Source organism: Quercus lobata, chromosome 11 (assembly GCF_001633185.2).
Source record: "Quercus lobata isolate SW786 chromosome 11, ValleyOak3.0 Primary Assembly, whole genome shotgun sequence".
Classification (NCBI taxonomy): domain Eukaryota; kingdom Viridiplantae; phylum Streptophyta; class Magnoliopsida; order Fagales; family Fagaceae; genus Quercus; species Quercus lobata.
In genome coordinates this window covers 10,282,784-10,309,451 of record NC_044914.1, presented here as the reverse complement: position 1 = coordinate 10,309,451, position 26,668 = coordinate 10,282,784, and the positions used below count along the sequence as shown (strand labels likewise).

At 34.1% G+C, this 26,668-nt stretch overlaps 2 protein-coding genes and 1 long non-coding RNA gene across 5 annotated transcripts; 2 read left to right on the top strand and 1 right to left on the bottom strand.

Moving 5' to 3' along the window:
• Window positions 1-8,720: 8,720 nt before the first annotated feature.
• LOC115968058 (TMV resistance protein N-like) lies at window positions 8,721-18,895 on the bottom strand. 3 transcript variants are annotated; one of them, XM_031087259.1, is made up of 7 exons: window positions 18,183-18,895; window positions 16,107-17,202; window positions 15,725-16,009; window positions 14,557-15,639; window positions 13,529-14,480; window positions 12,832-13,001; window positions 8,721-9,145 (listed from the first exon to the last, which is right to left on the bottom strand). In XM_031087259.1, the coding sequence occupies exons 1-5, from the start codon at window positions 18,656-18,658 to the stop codon at window positions 13,836-13,838; spliced, it is 3,585 nt and encodes a 1,194-aa protein (XP_030943119.1). In that variant the 5' UTR covers window positions 18,659-18,895; the 3' UTR covers window positions 8,721-9,145; window positions 12,832-13,001; window positions 13,529-13,835. The 3 variants fall into 3 exon arrangements, with proteins under 3 accessions (XP_030943119.1, XP_030943120.1, XP_030943118.1); XM_031087260.1 differs by lacking the exon at window positions 8,721-9,145 and adding an exon at window positions 9,836-9,949 and having other exon boundaries at window positions 12,832-13,007; XM_031087258.1 differs by lacking the exon at window positions 8,721-9,145 and adding an exon at window positions 9,836-9,949.
• A 2,113-nt stretch (window positions 18,896-21,008) lies between these two features.
• On the top strand, window positions 21,009-22,782 carry LOC115966373 (zinc finger BED domain-containing protein RICESLEEPER 2-like). Its single transcript, XM_031085616.1, has 2 exons — window positions 21,009-22,701; window positions 22,748-22,782. Exons 1-2 carry the CDS (start codon window positions 21,009-21,011, stop codon window positions 22,780-22,782), a joined length of 1,728 nt encoding a protein of 575 aa, XP_030941476.1.
• Window positions 22,783-23,001: 219 nt separating this feature from the next.
• LOC115967876 lies at window positions 23,002-23,782 on the top strand. The gene is made up of 3 exons (XR_004086577.1): window positions 23,002-23,124; window positions 23,226-23,310; window positions 23,441-23,782. It is a non-coding gene; the product is annotated as an uncharacterized LOC115967876 (long non-coding RNA).
• The last annotated feature ends 2,886 nt before the right edge of the window (window positions 23,783-26,668 follow it).

Here is a 26,668-nt window from a genome sequence, read left to right as displayed (position 1 = left end):
ATTTCCCACAACCTCTGGAAACTTCGTCAGTTTTGAACATCCGGAAAGAATAAAAACTTTAAGAGATTCCAAGTTGATCTTGTGTGGAAGGCTTTCAAGGTGCTTGCAACCATTCAGATCTAATTGAACAAGCTGTTTGAGATTTTCAAGAGATGGATGAATCTTAGATAGTCCTGTACAACCTTGAAGAATCAATTGTTTAAGCTTTGGGACTCCACTTAGATTTGGGGTCTCAATCAAGTTTTGAGAGTTACGCAAGTCAATGAGTTTTAACTCATCTAAATTCTGTTATTAACCAATAAATAATTAGATAAACTCAAGCCTTAATGAAAATAAATAAAATACAAAATTGAATAAGTGAAAATCTAACCATAATTCCATTCCATAGTCGTTTGATGCCGCTGTAATGCATTTTCAATTCAACAAGCTTGTTTGGTTGGAAATTGGCTGGCATGGAACTTAAAGGATATCCATGCCATTCTATAATGCGTAACTCATTAGAAAGATAATCGAGGCCTTGTGGTAGTTTCACATTACCCATATCACCCATTTTAAGCAATCTCATTCTTTTCATCTTTGAGAAGACCCCAGCATCCAAAAGCTCCTCATTTTGAATAGGTATGTTTAGGATTATGCCTTCAACTACCTCTGTTCCCTAATAACCAAGACAAATGAATTTAGAATAATTGTTAATCCTTAAAAGAATCTATAAGAATATATTTCTAAGTTTAGGTTTAGACTAGTCAACTTACAGTATTATTCTTCAGTACATGAAGGATATCCTCATAAATCCATAACCTAGTACGTCCACCAGCCTCTTTTGGGGATCCACGACGAACTATTTCCTGACCCATTTCTTGTAGCAAATCATGCAACCATAAAGTTCCATTTTCATTAATTGTTATGAGAGATTTATCCACAAGAACCCCAATATTGTAGTCTGGATAATAACGACCACTTTGTAATATATCTCTTATGCAACCTTTGTTCTCTCCTTTGAAAAAACATGCAATATCTAAAAATAATTCTTTTTGGGTATCCGTTAACCCATCAAAACTTATTTGAAGAATATCCAAAATTTCTTTATTAGGTTCTACCTTCAGTTTATCAATGACACATTTCCATTCATCTCTACTTTTGTTAAACAACAAAGAACCTAAAACTTTAAGAGCTAAAGGAAGGCCATTAGTGTAATTCACAAAACACATAGAAAAATCCTCATAATTTTCTTTAGGATGGGGTTTCTTGAAAGCACTCAAACAAAAGAGCTGCAAAGCTTCATCTTTATTCAACCCCTTTGCTTCATATATGTCATGCACACCACATCTTCTTAACAAATGGCTATCTCTGCTTGTTACAATGATTATACTCCCTGGACCAAACCAATCATGGTTCCCTGCTAATGCTTCTAATTGTTTTTCTCCATCAACATCATCAAGAACAATAAGAACCTTCTTACCACGTAGTCTATTCCCTATGATATTGATCCCCTCATGAACATTCCATATCTTTATTTCACTTGCCATAAGGATGTTAGAAAGAAGCTATTCTTGTAAAGAAACTAGATGTTGATTTTTAGTTTTTTCTCTTACATCAGCAATATAGCTGCTAGCTTCAAAATGACATAAAATTCTATTATAAATTTCTAGTGCAAGGGTCGTTTTACCGATTCCACCCATCCCGCAAATTCCTACAAAGCAAACACCACCCAAACCATCTAAAAAGAAATTCAACACTTCTCCCACACGGGATTTTATTCCAACAAGCTCCTTGGATATATTACTTGAGGATCGGAGTTTGTTAAGTATCAAATTACAGATAAGTTGGATAGATTCTGATTCAGGCCTGCAAAGAAGATAGCATAACAATAAATTTGATGACTGTAGAGTATAGTATAAATACATCAGACAAAACAAAAAACCGAAAAAGTAAATGTGGATATAAAAAATTAGATACAAATTTATTATGTTAACATTTTAACCAAGAATAAAAAGGAACAAGAAAAAAAGACAAAATGTAACTTTCTAACTCTTGAGTCCTCAATTTAACACTAACAATGGCATGCCTTCAAAATGTGAGGAAATGGACTCAAAAGTTGTTTTTTTTTTTTTTTTTAAATTTATCTGCAACAAATGTAATATTGAGTAAATGGAAAACATTACATAAATAATTAGATTGCAATTATTCTCTTCTTCTTCCAAAATAGCTCAAAATTTTATAAAATAAGAACAAAGTACATAATAAATGCACCATCTCTATCTCAAACACTCGCATTTTTCAATTCCATGACATTATGAGGCTGTTTGGATTCCACTGAATCGGGCGTCTGCATTTTCAAAGTTTTAAGTTTTCCTTTTCTTTCTTTTTTTCCTCATTTGTTGACTTTGGGGGACAATATTTACTGTTATGAACAGTGCATGTACTGTTCACATATTATGCATACATTGTTTATGTATTAAAAAATATTAAAAATTAGTCACACCGTACTATTTACACATTTAAAAATTATTTTTAATTTTTAATTTTTAATTTTTAATTTCAGTAATAATAAGTTCAATAGAAACGGACCCTATATGTCTCTTAAGCATGTGTGATTAAATTAGTCCCGAAGCTGGTGTTAAACATTGCTTTTACGCCCGCCAATGAAAACAGGCCACGTGATTCTCCTTCAAGATATACATTCCTCTACTTTACTCTTTTTTTATCTTTGGATTTTCTTTCTCTCTCCGTTCCCTCTGTAATTCTCTGTACTTTACCCTTTCAATTTTCAAAGACAAAACTTTTATTATCTGAGTATCTGTGACTGATTTTCTCTCACACACAAAAAGTCAGCCAACCCAAAGCAGAGTTTGTGTTCATAATCATCATCAAAGATCATCAAACACTCAAAAAGTCTCAAACTTTCCCTTTCATTGATTCTTCCACCTCCATTCTGTGCTCAATAAAAGCAAATAATCACATCTTTCCCGCCATCTCAACCCTACCAAAACCAAACATGCGTCATGGACCTGGCCGTGGCAAAGCTAAGAGCACCGAAGCCAATTGGGTTCAAAAGGAGGCCGGTGGTTCAATGCATCATCACAGCCCTGTAATGTATTACAAAACCCCTTTTCCCATTTTTTTTTTATTGTGAAATTTTAGTTTGGAAAAAGATAGTCTTTGTAGAATTTGTGATTTCTCTTTTAGATGTAAATTTTCTTTTGATTATGATGTGAAATGTGACGTGTTTATGTAAAAAGTTGCAAATTTGAGATATGGGTTTCTGTCATTGTTGGATTAGTTTAAGGAATATTGTGAAAGATTTGCGAAAGACCCAAGTTGAATATTGTTGGATTAGGCCGACGCTTACATTTTGGTGTTACTTTTCTTTTCCTTCAACTTGAAGCATTGTTTCTGTCTCTAAAACTTTCAGATTTAATGCCCACTGTGCTGATGCATGGATCAGCAGGGAAGATAAGTTCCACAATAGAAGGAAAGCAACGTATTTGGTATGAAAAAAAAAAAATAATAATAAAAAAGAGCGCTAGTAGAGAGAGTTACAGAGGGAAAGGAGAGAGAGAGAAAAAAAATCCAAAGAAAAAAATAAGAGGAAAGCAGAGGAATGTTATATAATTTGAAGGGAAACCACGTGTCATGATTTCATTGACTGACATAAAAGCAGTGTTTTACGCCAACTCCGAACCGAATTTAATATCTAAGTATATATGTTTAAATTTCTTCTAGAAAATTGTGCAAGAAAAATGCAAGAAAACAGGAAAAAAAAAAATAAATAGCATCTAGCAATGAAAAGAAATGATACTGAAATCAATTTTCCATTATATTTTGAAATGCTAATGAGTGCAAGTGCAGATCTCCAATGTGTATATGCAAGTCACTTGAAGTAGCAGAGTAAATGATAGAAGATTTCAAATTTTTAGAGTCAGGGATACCCCAAATGTATATATTATCATAGGTATAACTACTATAGATGTAACACCCTATAATTTTGATACCAATTTAATTATTATATGTAAATTATAAAGGAGGCTTACAATCAAATGGATTAAATTGATTTGGACCTAAGATATTAAAAATAAGATAAATACTATGGGATATGAAGCCCAAGTGAGGTGATATAAGTAAATATATGGGTCTTGAAAACCCTAGCCTTCTTCCTCTTTAGTCACACATGTATTTTACTGAAGGAGGCTTCCTTTTTGCTTCAGCTAGCTATTAAACTTTGCCTTTCTTCACTATGGCGTTGAGTTAGAGTCTTCAAGTATGATTTTTCTCATGCTCAAGATTTAAGAAGTTTGAATAGTCAATAACTAGCAATTGATATGAACCTAGACTATCATTATACTAATAGAAAAGAGCTCCTATAATTGTATTATATTAGATAAAGATTTGGTCAATATGTCAGGAAGGAACACAGTCTTTGATATTAAGCCAAATAGAGTAATAGGATTGGACTTGGTCACCATGCTAAAGTGAAAAGAGTGCTTATGGTTGTTGATTGATCAACCGTCACACTTCTATTATTATCTAAATCCTTGTCCAAAGGCTTTAAAGGAACAATAGGCAACTAGATTGATGGTAAGGCTTGTACGTGGCTTTCAATGTTAGATTGAATATATATATATATATATATATATATATATATATATATAATATTAAGGTCAATAGATGTCCAGCAGCATCAAGATAGCATACTAGCACTAGATTGATATATTAAAGCTATCATGTGGATTTCGATGATAAGTTGATTATAAATATAAATATAAATATAAATATAAATAAATATATATATATATATATATATATATAATATATGTTAGAGTCAATGGACATCCAGTGGCATCAAGAGAGAGTGCTAAGCAACAAATTAAGGCAATACATGGCTTCCAATATTAAATTGGATAGATGTAATGTTAGAGTGAATGGATATGAATAAATAATACGAATGGATATTGAAGTTTCATGGATACCTATGATTACGTTAATAGAAAAATCTGATTAGGCAACAATATTTTTTAAGTCCAAATATCTAATCAAAGCTGAAAGTGAATTGGATAGTTAAATGAATAAATGGAGGATTTTGGATATATCAATATTGTCTAGGATAAAACCATTTAAATGTGAAAATAGATTTTTAAATGGGAAATTATGTATTGATGAACCTATTTTTGGTGTTGCTAGGTTCTAATTCTACTGAATTGCTGTGATTCAAGGGAGGTTGATTTCCTTTATTTTTGCAACTAAGAGGTAAGTGGTATTTACTAATTTTGGGAGTTTTCCCAAACAGTGTTGGTTATTAAACTATTATATATCAAAGAAATATATTGTTATTCTATACATATAAATGGATATTTTATAATTTCTTGATGTGCACATTAATTATTCGTTTTATGAAAAATTTGTGAGACAACCTAAATTTATTTAAATTTGTATGTGTGAATATGTCCTTATATTTTCAAGAATTATGAATGGATTATTTTTGTGAGCATCTTGTATATGTTTTGAAAACCTATGGCAAGTTGTGATTAAAAACTCAGTGTTGTATTAGTTCTTAGTAAGGGACAATCATATTGCAGCTAATCCTTAGCAAGGGACGGTCCCAAAAAAGGGGACAGTGCACATTTAATAGCTCATTAGCAAAGAACTATACTATTGAGGTCCAAAAAGGAAGCTCCTTAGTAAGGGAGTGCACCTTTAGGTTCCAAATGAGTCATCCTTAAGAAAGGGGATGAAAAGGAGATTCCAATCCCAGAAAATGGGACAGCACAACCCTGTCAACGAGGCGTAAACGTTGACCATGAGCAAAACCTAGGAAATTGTGTATGTGATGGTATTGATATATATGTTATGATGGCTCACAATATAAGGATAATTTTCTTTTGCATGAAATATTTAATGATAAATATTGATGAGTTACAAGTTATGAAATTGCTGTAAAAATTATTTATTTGAAGGTTTGTTCCCACGCCCCAATGTTAGTGACCCATTACAGATACATTAGAGGGATTTCTGGAGTAGAGATTCTTGAGAAATAGCAGTTACGAACTATTTTTTGGAAATTGAGGATTTTATTATTATTTTATAGTATTAAACATTGTATTAGAGAATTATTTTGAGGATGTTTCGTATTTGGTGATTAGAGCTCTGACATTTGCGATGAGATTTTAGATTGCTGGTTTCTTTCATTTAATATATATATTTTTTTATAGATTATTCAGATTAAATAGGCTTTTATTGCTTATGATTCTTGGGCGTTACAGTAGATACTGTGACTACTATAAATCCCTATCCAAAGTAATAATTGTAGAATGGATATAGAAATATATCATTGAAGTCAATTTCATGTCCACAAAATACCTTTCTTTGAAACTTGATCCTTACAGTTACTTTCAAAAGCATAGTCCCATGGAGAGTCAAAAGGATAAGAAGACACTGAAATTCATAACCGCATATATGTAAATCCAACTCAAATCCATCAACAATAAATGGCATTGCACCCTTTGCATCGAGAAAGTATACCATATTTCGGTAATATCAACTCAGTATGTGTTTTAGTATTTTCTACCCAATAAATGAGTGACACCTGTTTCAAAAAATCACATCAGACTACTCTAATAAATAATTAATTTATCTTCCCAATAGTATAAAAGATTATGATTAATTTATTGAAGTAGTCCGATGTGATTTTTTGAAACAGATGTCACTCATTTATTGAGTAGGAAATACCAAAACAGATACTGAGTTGGTATTACCGAAACATAGTATACTACAGCTAAGTTGTGCATTTGTCAAGACAAGACATTAATATTTTTGTGGTTAATTCAAAGGAAACAGAAGAAAAACTAACAATGATCTAGTCGTGTAAAATTAGGATATCTCCTCAAGAGTCAAGCATCCGTAAAGGAAACTTCAGCTTTTATAGAAATCCATTTAATGGCAAATTTCCTAAATAAAAAATGATGACACATAAGCCAAATTGAAGTACATAGATTTTTTTTTTTTTTTTTTAAATTGAAGTACATAGATATCCAAAATGCAAAAACAAAACAAATCTTAATCGACAAAAAAAGGGACCTATGGATCTTACGGTCTCAAAAGAGATCCAGATGTTTTTGTTCCTCTATTTAAATCCCCTAATTTTAGTGGGTCTAGATGAAGATATCCAAACATAATTATATCAAAATACACATATGCAGAGAAAGTCAATTGTAATGGCAGAAAATATCTTGAAATGCCTCCTTGGAAAATAATAAAATGGGGACACAGCACCAGTAACAATACTTTAATATAAAAAAGTAAATTTCATAAACTCAATTTAAACCCACAAAGGATGGAGCAGTTGAAGATGGTTTTCGGCCATGTATGGGCTCCAATGTTGACGATGGTGTTGTTTTCCCAGGATCTAAAGTCTGTTTGGGCTTATATCGGTCCTTCCATTGCGTTTAATGTCTTATATCTTTTCATATTAAAAGGACAAATTCTATTAAATTAAAGAAAATCTTCAAACGCATAACCATTTAAAAGAACAACCATAAGCTAATAGCGTGCTCAAAAGTTTGCAAAATTTTTATTAAACAAAATAAGATTTCTGTTTGATGTACTGTTTCGTTGACAGACTTCGACCAACAATTCCAAATCCTTCAACATAACTTTGAACCCACGTATTCTCAAAATCATTATAAATGGTCACATTAAAATTTGAAAACACAAGAGAGAGAGAGATTTACCAGAAGAGGGAGAAGAAGAAGACCTAGAATAAAAATTTAACCTTCCCCAGAGGACCCAAGCAGTTCAACTCTTCAAGTTTATGTGAGAATAACTGTGTATGCTAATGGTGTGATAGGGTCATGTGTGTAAGTTAAAACTTCAACTATATACATTGGAAACTATAAAAACCTAAGATTAATATTCATAGAAACTGTACAATAAATAGAAGCGCTTTACTTTCCATTGATTAGTAAGGGGTATGGCAATTAGTACCATGTCTAAAATAATACGTAGCATCTGGTTCTTTACATGCATATCCTATTTCTCTCTCTCTCTCTCTCTACCTTATGGACCCTCTCTCTATCTCTATCTCTATCTCTCATTCTCTTTTTTTTTTTTTTTTTTTTAAATAAATAGCAAACTCAGTGGATTTCATCCCTATAAAAATAGTCATGTGTTGCTATCTTAATGGCTGGATGCATTGTACCCAAACAAAGTTCTTATGCAACAAAATTAAGAAAACTTAATTGATACAATAACTCACTTAGCACAAAAATTCATAAAAATTATATGAAACACATGGCATAAAATTAGAACTCTAATTTAGAATTTTAATCTAAGTTTCTCTCAGCTTCACCTATTATTATATATATAAAAATCTAAAGTATAGAATTAGATCATTTGTTTGCCATCTTGTGCTCTTTATTCTTGAATCATTACACATATATGATGCTTACAATAAAGCCACCACCTTGAAAACCGAATACATTGAGACCCTCACTCCATAGCGTTAAATTTATAATGCCTAAGAAATAACTATTGAAAAGGGATCGAAAGAGGGGGAGAAATGGGGGAAGTTTTAAGGAGACTAATTCTTATTGCCATCTCATGGAATTATGCATGGAAAGGAACATAACATTTTAAAAATACAACTTATTAGAATTGACAGCCAAATCTCTAAGAATTCTATCTATATGTGCACATTAATTTTTGTAGAGCACACAGAAAATGCAATGTTTATTTGGATCCAAAAGGGCAAAATTTAAACAGATATTATTAATCTCATTTTGATGACTAAGGAGTCAAGACAGATAACAAATCCATCATCTGTAAATACGGACATGCCTAATCATCCAAATTTATAGCCAGTCTATTTGTAGTCTTTTTTTCCTTTATACAATTAAATCACAAGAAAATGGGAACAGAAAGCTGTAAATCCAAAAAATTGTATATCCACCAACATAAAGAGAAGAATTCTTTTAACATAGGAAGCTAGGAACAGAACTTTACTTTGGGGTAACAACTTTAACCTCAAGTGTACTTCCACTAAGGGTATATTGAGCTGCAAGCACTTTCTGACAGCATGAATATCAGATCATTTAATTAGAAGATATGTAAATGTCACATAGCCAAGTCCATGAGAATGTCCTGTCGTGCAATCCTACAACCATAGCAGAAACCAATTAGTCACCAAGCAGCAGAAACACACCATCCAATGAACAGTTAATCTGCATTCTGCAGTATATATATTTGAAACACAATAAATCTACAGCAACACGTCATGCATGATAGCATCAACACTAAAAGTGAGGTCAAGAATTGCTCATTAAACCAATGCATATAAATATTAGTTTTCTGTGTAGCGATGAGGACAATAAATCTACAAAACATCATATATGATAGCATCAACACTAAAAGTGAGGTCAAGAATTCCTCATTAAACCAAAGCATATAAATATTAGTTTTCTGCAGAGCGAGTGAGGCACAAACTTAAGTAGTCATCAACCAAAGGTTCCCAACCGTATGGAAGAATTTAACCAAAACCATGCAACTTTATGTTCTAGCAGGCTAGGAGGGAAATAGTAAAATACTACAGTCACTATCAATACTGAAATTTTGAGCTAGCTGGATAGCCAGAGAAGGGCCCATGCATTGATGGTTGATGGTTGAACCATTCTGGAATTTCATTTTGAGGAAAACATGTATTTATACAGTGTTTGGATGATATTAGTGGTCTAAAATGTTTTTCCACTACATCTTCATGAATGATGTCCCAATTGTCATAAAGCGAAGCCTTACAGTGGATTGAATTTGCCAAATCTGTTGTCCATCTTTTTTTTTTACAAGACAGGAGTCCACGTTTCTGCACAATCCATCCTGGCTAGTCGCTGACTATTGACACCTCCTATGGATCCAATGACTTTCTTTGTAGTGACACCAAAACTACTACACCCATCATTCCTCCCTGGAGGCAACCAGTGGAAAAGTAATTACAGAAGTTAACACACAAAAATGTTTTCCTAGAAATGGACTTCATCTAATGATAAACATCTTGTTTAGATCAATCTAAACTTCAAATATTAATTCATTCAGAAGCATTGTTTCTTGTTAAATTAAATCACTAGCAATAGGAGATCAAACAGTTCATGGCAGATCATGTAGAATAGTATTAAACTTTGGGAAATTTGATTGGGAAGCACAACTCGAATATTTGGAATTTGATTCTAGGGTGCTTAATGTGGATTGTTTGGTTGGAACGAAATCGTCGCTCCTTTGAGAACATGGAGAAGACGTTGGATGAGTTAAAAGTTTCTTCGTCTCTTTCAAAGTTTATGTTTTCCCTCAGATTATCTTTCTGATTTCCTTATCTTTTGTTTTGCTGTTTGGCTCTTCTGTTTCTTGTTGTTCATCATCATGAACTACTTGTATTTTTCCTTTTTTCTCATTTATAACAGTTCTCTAATTACCTATCAAAACAAAAGATTGGCAAAAAAATTAAACAAAGCAAATAAACAAGTTTCATTTTTAAAAAAAATGAGGCAGTGCTAATGTGAGTCAAAGTTATCCACAAAAAAAAAAAAAAAAAAAAAAGTTATCTCTCACCTAATCACAAAGAAAAATAAGAACAAAACGAGATTTTAAAACTTGTGGAGAGGTTATTTTAAAACTTGTGGCTAAAATACACTGTAGCGAACACTTTTAATTCTTCAGGTTTCAAATGAGCGTTATTAGTCCCTAAATATTAAAAAATGAGCACTATTGGTCCCTCTGCCCATCTCCATTAGTTTTCTTGCATGCGTCTAACAAAGCAATACAGTAGCAACTTTATAATAACATGGAAACTAATTTTTTTGTTAAAAAAATTACACACATGCAACTAAGAGCAAACCCGTTTCTATTTGGAACTTTTCCCAAAACTGAATGAAATCTTCTTCACCAAAAAGGATGTCTAGTGCTCAACCATATACCAATGACCAACACAGCAACACCTTTATTGAAAAAACAGAGTTGAAGAAGTCTTTCCTAAATATTTCTATTAGGCCACATTCATAGAATAGTTCATTTCAATTTTACAATCTTCAGATCTAGAGGCCTCTCTCTAGAAACTGAGTCTTATTGAGAAGTATAAAAAACAATTTCAAGGCATTTGCTTTGAATGTTAACCAGATCATCAGATCTGGCTTGGCGCCAACTCCAACTTAAATGGCTGATTACAGAATCTACAATTACTTTAATATTACTGGCTGCATCATTTTTGCCCCAACCAGTTGAGCAAGTCCGTCTTTAATTTCTCGATTCATACAATATGTGTTCACCGGATGTAAGCAGAAGAGAACTTTCTATACAGCATGTTGATTATTAACCCTTTTTTACTTTTCTTTATCTTCACTTTGGGTTTTGCATAATATTTGAAAAAATAATCATAAAAGGATCTAGTGCTCCAAACCTTGAATCTTTTCTCCTATTCGACCATTGGTATATGGTTGGGCATTTTGTTTTTTGTTCCAATAAAGAAGTTCTACTGCCCCAAATTTGTTACACCAAATGTTTGGCGAAGAGGTTTTCATTCTGTTTGGGGAAAGATCTTTATAGAAAAGGGTTCAGGCCTTAAATGCATGTGTCAATGTCATTTAAATATATACACACACACACATATACACCATGCCATTTAAAAATTTTCACCTTATTGTCCCTTCAGACATATAGGCAAGAAATTAATGGAAGTGGACGGAGGATCAATCAGGCTCATTTGTGAAACTTTAGGGACTAACAGCGCTATTTGAAACTTTCAAATTAAAAGCGCTCACTAGTGACTTTAGGGACCAACAATATATTTCGGCCAAAGCTTTTTTTCCCTCGTCTTTAAGAATGGGATCAAGGATTGTTTCAACCTCTCAATGCGAAATCCCTCATTGGAGCCTCAAGTTCTACTAGGTCTTGCCTTATAATTACAGTTTTGCATTTTTCATTAGCTATTATCAATCATTAATGGACAAATGAGACCTCAATTATCAAATAAAGAGGCCACCAAAGCCTTATTGTTTGCTTAAACTCTACATAACACCAAGTTGATAGAAGAGTTAAGCCCTTCCGCACTATCAAGGTTGGCCAATTTCCTGCAACTGAATTGTCAATTCTACAAAATTGACCCTCATGTATTTTCTGGTACTCTAGGCTTATTTTGATTTTGTTAATATATTTCAAGGAGTAATTTGTTCATAGTATAATCATCATTCTATTTATTAAATGCCAAGCTCCCTATCAAGGTGAACTAGGAACACATAGAATCTGAAAGCCCCTTCTTAAAATCTAGAATCATGGTGAGAAATTGCATACATGGGCACTTGTCGGACCGTGTGCCTTACCAATCCATCCAACGACCAATTGGTGAAGGATGAGGGGGCACAAATCTTTTATAGCATTCAATCGCAGACCAAGCCCATTGGTATTGGAGCGAATTGTGAAATCCCTCACAATCCCTCCGTCACAATGCAACTCCAATGACTCAAACCTATGACCGGGTTTTGATACCACTTGTCGGACCATGTGCCTTACCGATCCATCCAACGACCAACTGGTGAAGGATAAGGGGGCACAAATCTTTTATAACATTCGATTGTAGACCAAGCCCATTGGTATTGGAATGAATTGTGAAATCCCTCACAGCACTAAAAACCAACAGCCCAACCCTCTTTTCACATTCTATAGACCTACCACCTCAGCCAAGCCAAGAAGCACACCACTTCGTTATTGTGCAATGTTCCAAATGAAAAATTGACTCATTCTTAAATAAAACTCAAAACTGAATATTAAATTACAAAACCAACATGATAAATAGTAGCTTACCAGCAGAAACAGAACCACTGTAGGGACAAAAAAGACACACATGCTCTTTTGGGGCTTCCTTTTCAAGCGACCCAGCTCGTGTATAAACAGTACAGCAATGTGGGTCCTCCCACAACCTTTTCCCAAATATACAATTATATTCTCTCCAAAGCTTTCTGGCTTAGCTCCAACTGGTACTTTCAGAAAACATATATACAAAACAATGTAACCCATAATAAGCTCCCATTTTCTTGTGGAAAAATTGCATTTTATGTGAAAGAAAGAAATTGCCAGCAAAGCCAAACACAACTGGCTTGCTTGAGCCGTGTTTATGTGTTCTGAAAACAAAACCATAAGAAAAAACCCCAGCATTTTGTCACTCTTTCAGATTCTATTAAAAATATGGTATAAGAAAACAAAATTTATATGTTTCAAAGGGAACCCAAATAGTTGAGAACTCAAGAACTAAGTCTGGCTCCACTATTTCAGCTCATATTAGTCAAGCATTACAATTCCCCAAAACTAAAACATCAAATGATATAGAATTCAAAAGTTTTTTTACCCTTTCTACATTAATTTTCCTCAAGTTTCCTTGCAGCCAAACAGAGACATAGTCACATACAAGAAACAAATGTGTGCCAAAAAAAAAAAAAAAGACAGTTTCCAGGAAAAGGAAAACCCACATGAGAAAATAAGTAGATACTTGAAAATGACATACTTTCTGTGGTGATCTTTCTGGGATCTTTCAGTTTTTGAGTTGCTGAACCCAGCTCCACTCCGTCATCATCATCAGCATAAAGTCCAGACACCCAAAGACAGTACAGTGGTGGTGGTGGTAGTAGTAGTAGCACCAAACCCCGTGCTACTGGCAGTAGGACGACCATCTCTGCCATTGGCATTGCATGGCCTCTTTATCCGAGTTACCTTGTCACTGTGTGCACTAATTGAAATTCCCAATCCAATTTTCAATTAGATTGGGCCCATTTGGTTGCTGTATCCACTTTTGGTGTGGTGCATCTACATCATTAGGTACCTTCTCCACTAGGTCCAGCCCCTTCCCCATCATAGTTGTCATGGCTTTCCTTAATTATGGCGTCTCTGGCTGAAACGTCAAAATCATCCTCATAAGGAGTGATGCTGCAGCTTCTGCTAGACCCAAAAATAGTTTGTTTGAGATCTTCAACGTCTTGCTTGAATACCAAATGGGCCCCGCATTTTGTAACCTCCAATCCTGGACCCCAGGTTTTAAATTTAATCTCAATATCACTGAATCCATTAGCAAAGCTGTTACTCAACACGTCTTTCCAGTCCTTACTAAAGAATTGAGAGGGAAAATATTGCAGCCAAAGGTGATGCGGTTCAATCTTACCAAATTTTTCAGAAAAACCATGGGTCACTACGTCAATTTGATTTTTTTTGGATTCAATGGAACATGAGAGCTCATGTGTAAATCTATGAAGTCCCCAATCTTCAAACTCAAGTTGGTCTAATGGATTATGTTGGCGGAGTACAAAAACAACACACACAGCAATTCCCATCAACTTGTTACAATAACCTGAAGGCATTTGCAGACTTACTGAAGCCCCCACATTTCGGTGGCAAAACCAGTTCGGAATTTCACCTCCAGGAATGTCAATATAATGTGCCAATCTTTCTTGCCCACAGTAATGCTGAAATATGCAAATAATGATGCTTAGAACTTCACAAATGAGAGAGAGAGAGAGAGAGAGAGAGAGAGAGAGATACCTTTTCGTTAATGAAATGACGTCTTAGAATTGTTAATAACATATTACTGTAGCCTTGATTCTCAATCAATTTCACGCAATTGAAAAGCCGAAGTGATGGCTGAAAATCATATTCTGATTCTGATGATAATGTTTCTAGCGAGGTACACTGTGTTGCATCGATATACTTAATGTTTAATGGAAGCTCACGCAATGATTGAAGATTCGTGCAACAACTCAGAAATAGATCTTGTAGATTAGATAGTTGAATCATACTTTTAGGAAGCGAAACAAAATTATTTCCCTCTAGATTTAATTTCAATAAAGACGACAAGCAGTCAAAAGCATTGGGAATTGCTTGAAGATTGCAATAACTTAGATCTAGTTCAGTCAAAGACCATAAGCCTGATAAAGAAAACTCTAACATGACAGTGGGATCTGGACTTCTTCTCTGTTGCATTGAAAGAAAACTGAAGAGTTTATTCGAAGGTTTAGGTGATAGCCCTTTACATCCACGAAGAGACAGTACTTTGAGATTTCTAAGATGAGATGTAGGTAGGTATTTTATTGCAGTTCCACTCACATCTAACTCCTCCAAGCCTTCGAGATTCCCCAAATTCTCTGGTAGTGCATCAAGCTTTGAGCAGCCAGATAAAGTGAGAATTTTCAGAGACATTGAACTATAACAAGCATTCGGAAGACTTGAAAGGTTTTTGCAGTCTCTTAGATCCAATTTAATAAGGCCAGTTAAAAGCTCCACTGATAATGGTAGATCTTTTATAGCGGTCTCATTTAAATAAAGTTCAGACAAACATGACATATTTCCCACAACCTCTGGAAACTTCTTCAGTTTTGAACATCCGGAAAGAATAAAAACTTCAAGAGATTCCAAGTTGATCTTGTGTGGAAGGCTTTCAAGGTTCTTGCAACCATTCAGATCTAATTGAACAAGCTGTTTGAGATTTTCAAGAGATGGATGAATCTTAGACAGCCCTGTACAACCTTGAAGAATCAATTGCTTAAGCTTTGGGACTCCACTTAGATTTGGGGTCTCAATCAAGTTTTGAGAGTTACGCAAGTCAATGAGTTTTAACTCATCTAAATTCTGTTATTAACCAATAAATAATTAGATAAACTCAAGCCTTAATGAAAATGAATAAAATACAAAATTGAATAAGTGAAAATCTAACCATAATTCCATCCCATAGTCGTTTGATGCCGCTGCAATGCATTTTCAATTCAACAAGCTTGTTTGGTTGGAAACTGGCCGGCATGGAACTTAAAGGATATCCGTGCCATTCTATAATGCGTAACTCATTAGAAAGATAATCGAGGCCTTGTGGAAGTTTCACTTTACCCATATTACCCATTTTAAGCAATCTCATTTTTTTCATTTTTGAGAAGACTCCAGCATCCAAAAGCTCCTCTTCTTGAATAGGTATGTTTAGGACTATGCCTTCAACTACCTCTATTCCCTAATAAACAAGACAAATGAAATTAGAATAATTGTTAATCCTTAAAAGAATCTGTAAGAATATATTTCTAAGTTTAGGTTTAGACTAGTCAACTTACAGTATTATTCTTCAGTACATGAAGGATATCCTCATAAAGCCATAACCTAGTACGTCCACCAGCCTCTTTTCGGGATCCACGACGAACTATTTCCTGACCCATTTCTTGTAGCAAATCATGCATCCACAAAGTTCCATTTTCATTCATTGTTATGAGAGATTTATCCACAAGAACACCAATATTGTAGTCTGGATGGTAACCAAAACTTTGTAATATATCTCTTATGCAACCTTTGTTCTCTCCTTTGAAAAAGCATGCAATATCTAAAAATAATTCTTTTTGGGTATCCGTTAACCCATCAAAACTTATTTGAAGAATATCCAAAATTTCTTTATTAGGTTCTGCCTTTAGTATATCAATGACACATTTCCATTCATCTGTGCTTTTGTTAAACAACAAAGAACCTAAAACTTTAAGAGCTAAAGGAAGGCCATTAGTGTAATTCACAAAATACATAGAAAAATCCACATAATTTTCTTCAGGATGGGGTTTCTTGAAAGCTCTGAAACTAAAGAGTTGCAAAGCTTCATCTTTATCCAACCCCTTTGCCCCATATATGTGATGCACACCACATCTTCTCAACAAATGGCTATCTCTGCTTGTTACAATGATTCTACTCCCTGGACCAAACCAATCATGGTTCCCCGCTAATGCTTCTAATTGTTTTTCTCCATCAACATCATCAAGAACAATAAGAACCTTCTTACCACGTAGTCTATTCCCTATGACATTGATCCCCTCATGAACATTCCATATCTTTATTTCACTTCCCCTAAGGATGTTAGAAAGAAGTTGTTCTTGTAAAGAAACTAGATGTTGGTTTTTAGTTTTTTCTCTTACATCAGCAATATAGCTGCTAGCTTCAAAGCTACCTGAAATTCTTTCATAAATTTCTAGTGCAAGAGTCGTTTTACCGATACCACCCATCCCACAAATTCCTACAAAGCAAACACCACCCGAACTTTCATCTAAATAGAAATCCAACATTTCACTCACACGGGATTCTATTCCAACAAGCTCCTTGGATATATTACTTGAGAATTGAACACTGTCAAATATCAATTTACAGATGTCTACGACAACTTCTGATTCAGGCCTGCAAAGAAGATAGCATAACAATAAATTTGATGACTGGAAAGTATAGCATAAATACATCAGACAAAAGATTCAAAACAAAATCTTAGATTCATTCAGTAGCAAAAGGGGAATTAAAGAAGTATATAATATAGCATCGTAATTGAGGTTTGATTTGATTGACGTCATACAGTCAAGTGAGAACCACATTTTTCCTTCTAACTTTAACATTTTAATGAGTTGAGACTTGAGAGTGTGCATAATTTTAATAAGTTATTTGTTGTATGATTCTTGGATTTAATTTTCATACTCCTTTTTTCTTTTTCTTTAATCTTCACAATAAGAAAAAAGAACAAATGTAGTAATTGAATTATTTATGATATATTTATGCTCATTGCCTGTATACTTGTCCAGAATGTTTTAACTGTCCATCAAAGAAATTCTACAAGAAATGTAAATTAGCGAGACAATGATTGAAGCTAAAAGATTCCTCGACAATTCACTTATAGAATGCAGATTACCAGGTTGTATGTTCTGTTGGGTAGGCAGAGAGGCCAATAGATCAGTAACAAATGCTCTAGCTCGCTGGTCTCTGCTTAATTTTGCATTTTTTTTTTCTTGCCATTTCCCAAGACTTGGCTTCTGTACTGGATGTTTACAGGTCTTGAAGTTTGTTTATCAATAAAAGTTTATGTGATTATCAAAAAATATTGTCTATATTGATTAATTCAGTAACAGACAGACTACCATGCCTCAAAAAAAGTTCTTCAACCAAAGTCCAACTTGAGCAGTTGAGCGTATAATCTCATAAGTCATATAATATACATAAAAGTGACCAAATTTAAATTTTTCTCTGGTTCTATTGGAATAAAAAAGAGTAAATAAAATTTGTCAAGTTAATCCACGGGAAAGTCGGAGTAATTTTAGAGAGTAGAAAATTATGATATTGATATAATAATATGAACAAAAGTAGTCTGCAAAAAGACAAATGTAAAGTGTTACCCATTTTGTATATGCCATCCGGCGATATTGCCGACTACTTTCAAAGCAGCTTTCCATGCTTGCACGTCCTCTATGTTAACAATAGTACCCATCTGGTTCCGTACATCAAAATTAAATCTACAATTCCGTACATCAGAGGGATCCACACCGTAAAAGACTGGCACAATTGTCAACTTCCCCTCTTTCTTGCGTTCAACAATCTTTACTAGTTCAATCATGCACCACCTTGAATAAACGTAGTTTTCGGAGAGAATGACGATTGCAAATCTGGACTCTTCTATTGCTTTTAAGAGCTCTTGAGAAATATACTTTCCCCGCTCAAGATTCTTATCATCTCTGAAGGTGAAAATACCTCTTTGTTTCAAACCAACGTAGAGATGGTCTGTAAAATTATGGCGGGTGTCAACACCGCAAAAACTAAGGAACGCGTCGTATTTCGGAAAAAAAGAGGAAGAGGAAGCTGTTTGAGTGGCCATAGAAGAAGATGGAAGCAATGACCAAAAGTTTCAGTCACTTCGGCCGTAAAAAAAAAAAAAAAACCACCAAATTAAAAAGATTGATATTGAATTGGGTTTGCAAAGAAAGGGAGGAAGAACAAAGATAAAGGGGGAAGAGCGTCTGGATGAAATTGCAGGAGAGAGAAGGAAAAAGTGAAACAGCAAAAATAAAGGAGATTTCGGAGTTGGTGCGCTTTTTTTCTTTTTTTCTTTCTCTAAAACCATTCACATGCTCTACCTTCTTTGGCCAAAAAGAAAAAACCATTCACATTAGGGCTGTCCAACAGGTTCAGGACCCGTTCAAACCGCCCGAATCCGACCGACCCGAAGCCCAACGGGTCGGCCTGAAGCTCTTGGCAGGTCGGGTTCGGTTCCTTCTCTCAGGAAACCCGAATATTCGGTTCGGGTTGCGGGTTAAGGGTTTAAAAACCCGTACAAACCGACCCGACCGAAGTTTTAAAAGAAAAAAAAAAAAAATTCTGATCCAGGTCCAGGGGCAGATCACGTGAACTGAGGATTGAGGAGTCAGTGGACTGATAATGGACAAGACTGAGCACTGTTGTTTCTGCCTCATTGAGAACCACACGGCACCTGTGCACCACAAATTTCTTTCCACTCAAAAAGTAAACATCAAATCACCAGCTGCCCAAAGTAACTAAGTCTTCAGAACGGCTAAAAAATTAAAACTAAACTCTAAGTCTCAACTCAAAAGCCTAAAATTGGAACTAAAACTCTAAAAACCACAACTTTCCCTTCATTCTTCAGTCCGGCCTTCTCTCTCTCTCTCTCTCTGTGTAAAGTCTCAAAAGCCTAAAACTAAAAGCCTAAAATTGGAACTAAAAATCTAAAAGCCTAAACTTTCCAAAATCCTAAACTTTCCCTTCATTCTTCACTAACACTTCAGAGTCCGGCCTTCTCTCTCTCACTCTCCAAGTCTCTTCACTCTTCTCTAGTCTTCGGCCTCCTCACTAACTCTCTTCCGTCTTCACTTTCCTCTAGTTCTCTTCAGGCTTCACCCTCTCTCTCTCTCTCTATCTCTGGTCCAGCCCCAAATGGCTAGTCGGCTACCCTTCAAATCAAACTCAAATTTGATCTTTCCCATGCCTCTGTTCATGAATCATAGTTTAGGGTTTCAAGACTCAACTTGGCTACACTTCTCAAAATCAAAATCAAAAACAGATTTTCCCTCATATCTCTCTCTTATAAATTGGACTTTTCCCGAGTGTTCTACGTTCTCTCTGCTCTCTAGTCTCTCTAGTCTCTAGTGATTTCAAAATCTCTTATTTTTATTTTGAAACAAACAAATCCCTTTACTCCTTAACACTCAGCCTCTCAGACTCGGCTTCCTAGTCTCAGATTAGGTAAAGTTTCTTCCTTCCTATTTCATCCCTCTTTTTCTGTATTTTGTGTTTGTGATTCGGCAAATAAAGAGGAAAGCTTGATGATTTTCAGTCCTTTGTATGGTATAATCTGTTCTTCATTGATGCTAGAAATTACTAAGCTTTATTTTATTTTATTTGTTAATGTTGTGATCTGCTACTTAATTGCATTGAAACTCTTGTTTGCAATTAGATTGTTAAATGCATTATAAGGAATCTAATTTTCATTTCACCTTGTACAAATATGTGTTCTTTAATGTTGTGATCTGCTACTGAGTGTTATTTTCATCTGCTACTGAGTGTTATTTTCATTCGGCAAATATGTGTTATTTCCTCTTTTTTTGCCCAATCCGGGTTTATCATTTTGTTAGTGCTCTGTGTGTGATTTGTTAGTGCTCCCTGGGTTTATCATTTTCTTGCTTTGACTCATTATGGTAGTGCTCTGAGTGTGATTTGTATCTGCCCTATTTTATTCCTTGTTTTGTTTGTTTTTTTTTTAATGATCAATATACATGTATCTTCACTGTAAAAAAAGAATATGAACCCCTATTTTAACAAGATGAAATCCAAACACATTTTTATTTTCTTATCTGCCTGTTTTATTCTTTGTTTTGTTTCCTTTTCTATGATCAATGTACTTGCATCTTCACTGTATAAAAAAGAAGAAGACGAGCCTTTATTTTAAAAAGATGAAATCCACATTCTTATTTTCTTATGTGATTGTATTTTATTACTCGTTTGATTCATTTTGCTTTCTTAACTTAAAATTTTGAAATGTTAATTTTATACAGGAGTTGAAATCCTAGGCTTTTTGCTTCCTTTTCAAGGTTAAATCCCTGATAGCTGAGAGTTCTTTGAGGTATCCTTTCTTTCTCTTTTAACTTCTTGTTATTGTTTGTGTGTTACTCTTATGGTTGTTTGCTAATCTATAAATTTGATGTTTATAGGTTATGGAACCCTCAAGTGATGCATCCCCTTCCCAAGCAACACCTACTGCCACAACTGAACCTGTTGCCCAAGCTGCCCAAGCTGTACCTACTGCCCATGCTGAGGTTCCCCCACTTCCACCTAAAGGTAAAGGCAATGTCTGTACTAATAGGAAAAAGTCTATTGCCTGGAACCATTTTGAAAAAGTAGATATTGGTGATGGTCATTTTAAGGCTGTTTGTAATTACTGTCAAAAAACTTATCTAGCTGATAGTAAGGGGCATGGTACTGCTAACTTGTTGAATCATACACCAATCTGTGTTAAAAACCCTAATAGAAAGATACTTAGTGGGCAACAAACCTTAATGTTTGAACCTAAAATGGATGGGGAGGAAGGGTTTCAGCTTGTACCGACAGCCTTTACTGTTGAGGCTTCTAGAAAGGCACTTGCTGAAATGGTTATAATAGATGAGTTGCCTTTTATGTTTGTTGAAGGGTATGGGTTTCAAAGATATGCAACAACCTTACAACCTAAGTTGCGAATTAGGGATATCCCATCTCGTCAAACTATAGCTAGGGATGTGATTAGCATTTATGGTGTTGAGAGAGAGAAACTAAGGGGGGCTTTGAAGGGTCGTAGGGTGTGTCTTACTACGGACACATGGACGAGTATTCAAAATCTGTGTTATATGTCCCTTACAGGTCATTTTATTGATGATGATTGGAAGTTACATAAGAGAATTTTGAATTTTTGTCAAGTTGAAGACCATAAGGGAGAGACTATAGGTAGAAAGATTGAGTTGTGTTTGCGTGAGTGGGGTATTAATGGCATATTCACTTTAACAGTGGACAATGCTAGCTCAAATGGTGTCACTATTAAGTTTTTGGAGAATGTAACTAAAGATTGGGAGGGGACTGTTTTAGAACATGAGTTCTTACACATGAGGTGTTGTGTACATATCCTAAATTTGATTGTGGAGGATGGTATGAGAGAAATTGATGCATCCATTGCAAAGGTGCGTGAAGCTGTGAGGTATGTGAAGTCCTCACCAAATAGGAATCAAACTTTTGTGGGTTTTGTGGAGAGATTAGGTATTGAGTCTAAGTCTCTTCTTTGTCTAGATGTACCAACTAGGTGGAACTCTACCTACCTCATGTTAGAAACCGCACAAAAATTTGAAAAAGTGTTCATACGTATGGACTTTGAGGATGATAGTTATTATTCATACTTTATGAACAAGGAGAATAGTGGTGGTATGGGATCTCCTAGTAGTATTGATTTTCAAAATTGTAGGATATTTGTGGGGTTTTTGAAGCTTTTTTACAATGCCACAAAAAAGTTTTCAGGTTCTTTGTATGTTACTGCCAACACCTTTTTTGATGAGATGTTTGTCATTCAAGAGAATATTTCCAATTTAAGTAAATCACAAAACCACCTCTTGAAAAACATGGCAACTAAAATGGAATCTAAGTTTGATAAGTATTGGGGGAAAGGGGATAAAATGAATCATCTCTTGTATGTGGCTGTGATTCTTGATCCAAGAAAGAAGTTGAGGTTTTTGAAGTTCTGTTTTTCTGAAAGTTATGGAAATGAAGTGGCTGATGTGATGGTTGAATTGGTGAGGGGTGCTTTGGTCAAGTTGTATGATTTTTTTTCTCGTGTTGATTCATCAAATGTACAAGTAGCAAGTGAGAGGGAGAGGACACACATAGAAGGTGAGTCAATAGGTTGTAGTGATCCATATGTGACGGTTAATTCTAGGTTTGAACGGTTTTTGGAGGCTGAGCAGTCCATAGGGTGTAGCAATGAGATTGACAAATATTTGGCTGAAAATTGTGAAAGTAGAAGAGGGGATGTGAAATTTGAGATATTAGGGTGGTGGAAGGCCAATTCAGATAGATATCAAGTGCTGTCCAAATTGGCTAGGGATGTGCTGGCTGTACCTGTTTCTACTGTTGCATCTGAGTCAGCGTTTAGTACCGAAGGACGCATACTTGATCCATTTCGAAGTTCACTCTCCCCACTTATGGTTCAAAATCTGGTTTGTGCACAAGACTGGCTTCAAGCCTTGGTTCCAATTTCTTTTCGCAAATCAAAAGATGAGGTAGAGGTCTTGGAAGATGAATTTCATGATTTAGGTAATATGTTAACTTCCAAACTTTGTCTATTAAGTGCTATTAAATGTGTCTTATGCAAATGAAATTTAATATAATAGTCTTCATTTGTTTCTCTTTTCTAGTTATACGTCAAGCAGCAAGAGGTGGTGGAAGTTCAAGCTCAAGCAAAGGTATCTCAATTAACATTGATGACTAATCAAAAACTGGGTAAGTTTCTGCCCTTATATTGAGTTTGGTTCTGCTTTCTCTATTGTTTTTTGTTATAACTATTCTGTATTTGTTGGTCTTGTCCTTATATTTTTTATTGATAAATATCTTTTTGCCCATTTTCTTGTAGGAGGAAGGACACACATTTTGTATAGGAGGCAGATTTTTGGATGCAATTTGGAAGTTTTTTTGGACACTGCTTTTCTAACTGATAATTGATAAATTAACTCTTGCTTATAGGAAAGAAAACTTATTAAGTTTAATAGGCTTTCTTTTCTATAAGTCATGGACTAAACTCTATATAGTAGTTGCTCTTTAAATGTTTTAGAAAAGCTATTTTTTGGAAGTTTGTAACTAAGTATAGCTAGCTACTGCTTTACACACTTTCTGCCTTCTTTAACTCTATGGAAATATTGCAAGAGATGCTCTTATTATCTTTTGTTACCACACTTGTGATGTGGTTGTGATTGAATTATTTGTTAAAATTTGTTTGCTGGTTTGCTGGTTTGTTGCCATACTTGTGGTGTGGCTGTGATTGAATTATTTGTCAGAATTTGTTTGCTGGCTTGTGTTAGTTGTGTTACATAACTTACATGTATGAGTGGTTGGCACAACTTGGTAGGTTTAATAGGCTGCCCAGGTTTACATGTAAGTTATGTATTGTGAAGTTTTAACAGGGGGTTTACATGTTAATGCCTATAAAATTTTGGGCCTCCTCTTGTGCTTTTGCTGCCTAGGTCCTATAATGTTATAGGCATTTTGAAAAATTTTCTTTGTATTGTGAGAAGTTTTAACAGGGGTTTACATGTTAATGCCTATAAAATTTTGGGCCTCCTCTTGTGCTTTTGCTGCCCAGTCCTATAATGTTATAGGCATTTTGAAAAAATTTCTTTGTATTGTGAAGTTTTAACAGGTGATTAGAAAGTAATATCATGTGTTTTTTATGTGCTTGCAAATTGCAATTACCCAGGTTGTGTTGTTATATATTTACTGTATTTTTTTGTCATTAGATGTGAGCTAGAAAATTAAATTTGGACTGAAGGGCTAGAGACCCAAAGGTTTCAAAGTTGTGTAATGGGCCAATTTGAAATAAAGGAGGTGAAAAAAGGCCCATTTGATATATATATGATTTAATGATATAAATCTTTGTTAAAAGTAGTAAGCCCATTAATTTGGGCCCAAAAGGCCTGTCAAAAGTTGAATTAAAAAAAAAAATTATGCAAATTCACAATTTTAGCCCAATTTCGGCCCAAACCCGCCTAACCGACCAAACCGACCCGTTCAACTGTTGACCCGAACCGTCGGGTCTGACCCATTATTGGGTCGGTTTCGGGTCAAATTTTTTATAACCCGATCCAGTCGGGTCGAGTTCGAGTCAGGCCCAAACCCGAGCCGACCCGACCCGTGGACAGCCCTAATTCACATACTAAAAGTTTAGTCATTTATATAAAAATTTTAATTTTGGAAAATTTTTTTAAATTAAAATTTTAATCTTGTACTTATAACATTATGTAGCGTTTTTATTCGAATCTTCCGTCCATGATCGATTTTTATTTTTATTTTTTCAGGAAATTTCATGCCCAATTAATGTTGATATATCTGATAAGTGATAAGTATAAAAATAAAAAATAGAAAAAGCTCCTTATCCATAAACAAAAAACACAAAACAAAACCCTCAATATGATGTAATTTTAACATTCTAAATGTAATTTTTTTGAAAATATTTATTAAAAAAATAATACTACTGACAATATTTTCAAAACAATTTCATATACAAATTATTGGTGAATAAAAAAAATAAAGTTAAGAGTGGGATCAGATTAGTAACAATTTATCACGTACAATTTATTATAAAACTATAATAAAGATATTGTGAACAATTTATCACATACAAATAATTATTTGTGAATAATTATTTAAGCTACCTCTATGATACTAAAATAGTAATTTAGAAAGCAAGTCATTGCTTGGAAATTTCTAAATGGTTGGATACAGCTTTACTTTTCCTTCCCCAAGAGAAAATATCGAGTATATTTCCGTTTAGTAGTCAAGTCAAAAAGACTTGCATCGGGTTGGATTAGCCGAATGATGTTTCCCATGTCTTCAATGCCTATAATTTTAACATTATGAAGTTAGTGATTTTGAAAATATTTATTTAAAAAAAAATAATACAACGTTAATAATATTTTCTAAACAATTTCACGTCTCTAAAATAATGTTACAAGTGGAACCATATTAGAATTTTTTTTTTTTGAAAGAAATAATTACAATATGCTGCTAACTCCGCAGTTAGAATTCTTTCGCCCTTAAACCTCCAAACACTCTGTGCATAGAAGTGTCAATTCACCTACAAGGCCTTTAACAAGACCATATTAGAATTAGTAACAATTTATCACATACAATTTATCATGAAACTATAATAAAGACAATGTGAATGTAGCATTACTTTAAAAAAAACTATTTAATCTTCTTGTATGATACTAAAATAGTAGTTAGAAAGCATGTCATTGCTTGGAAATTTCTAGATGGTTGGATATAGCTTTATTTTTCCTTCCAATCTAACCCAATGCAAGTCTTTTTGACTTGACTACTAAATGGAAACATACATTCTCTTGGGGAAGGAAAAATAATGCTGTATCCAACCATTTAGAAATTTTCAAACAATGACATGCTTTCTAAACAACCATTTTGGTATTATTTTAGTACCATAGTGGTAGATTAAATAACTTTTCGCAAGTAAAGTTATGTTCACAATATCTTTATTGTAGTTTCATAACAAATTCTATGCGATAAATTGTAACTGATTTTAATTTGGTCCACTCTTAACATTTTTTTTTTTTTTTATCCACCAATAACTTGTATATGCAGTGGCAGCTCTACATGCAAGCCAGGGTGGTCACAAAACCACCCTAACTTGCAAAAAAATATATATGTACACTTACCAAAAAAATATTATATGTTAAACTAAACTATTGTGATTACTCTAATAAAAATTTTGAAAACCTTGACTTGAGAATTACAAAAATTTGGGTTCAACAAAAATAAGAGTATTGCTATTACATTCACAACATTTTCACAATAATTTTACAACAAATCTAATGTAGTAAGTTGTTACTGATTCTAATTTGGACCAAATACTAATATTATATTTTTACCCACCAATAATAGCTTATTGCATAAAATTTATTGTAAAAATATTGTGGACGTAGCTTTACTCCAAAATTAATTCTACATCCAAACATAATTCTTAATCCCCTTTTTTTTTTAAAAAAAAAAAAGCTTAAATAACAACAATAAATATTAGTTCAAATAACAACAAACATAAACTAAACAAAAACAAGACAAGACCAAACAACAA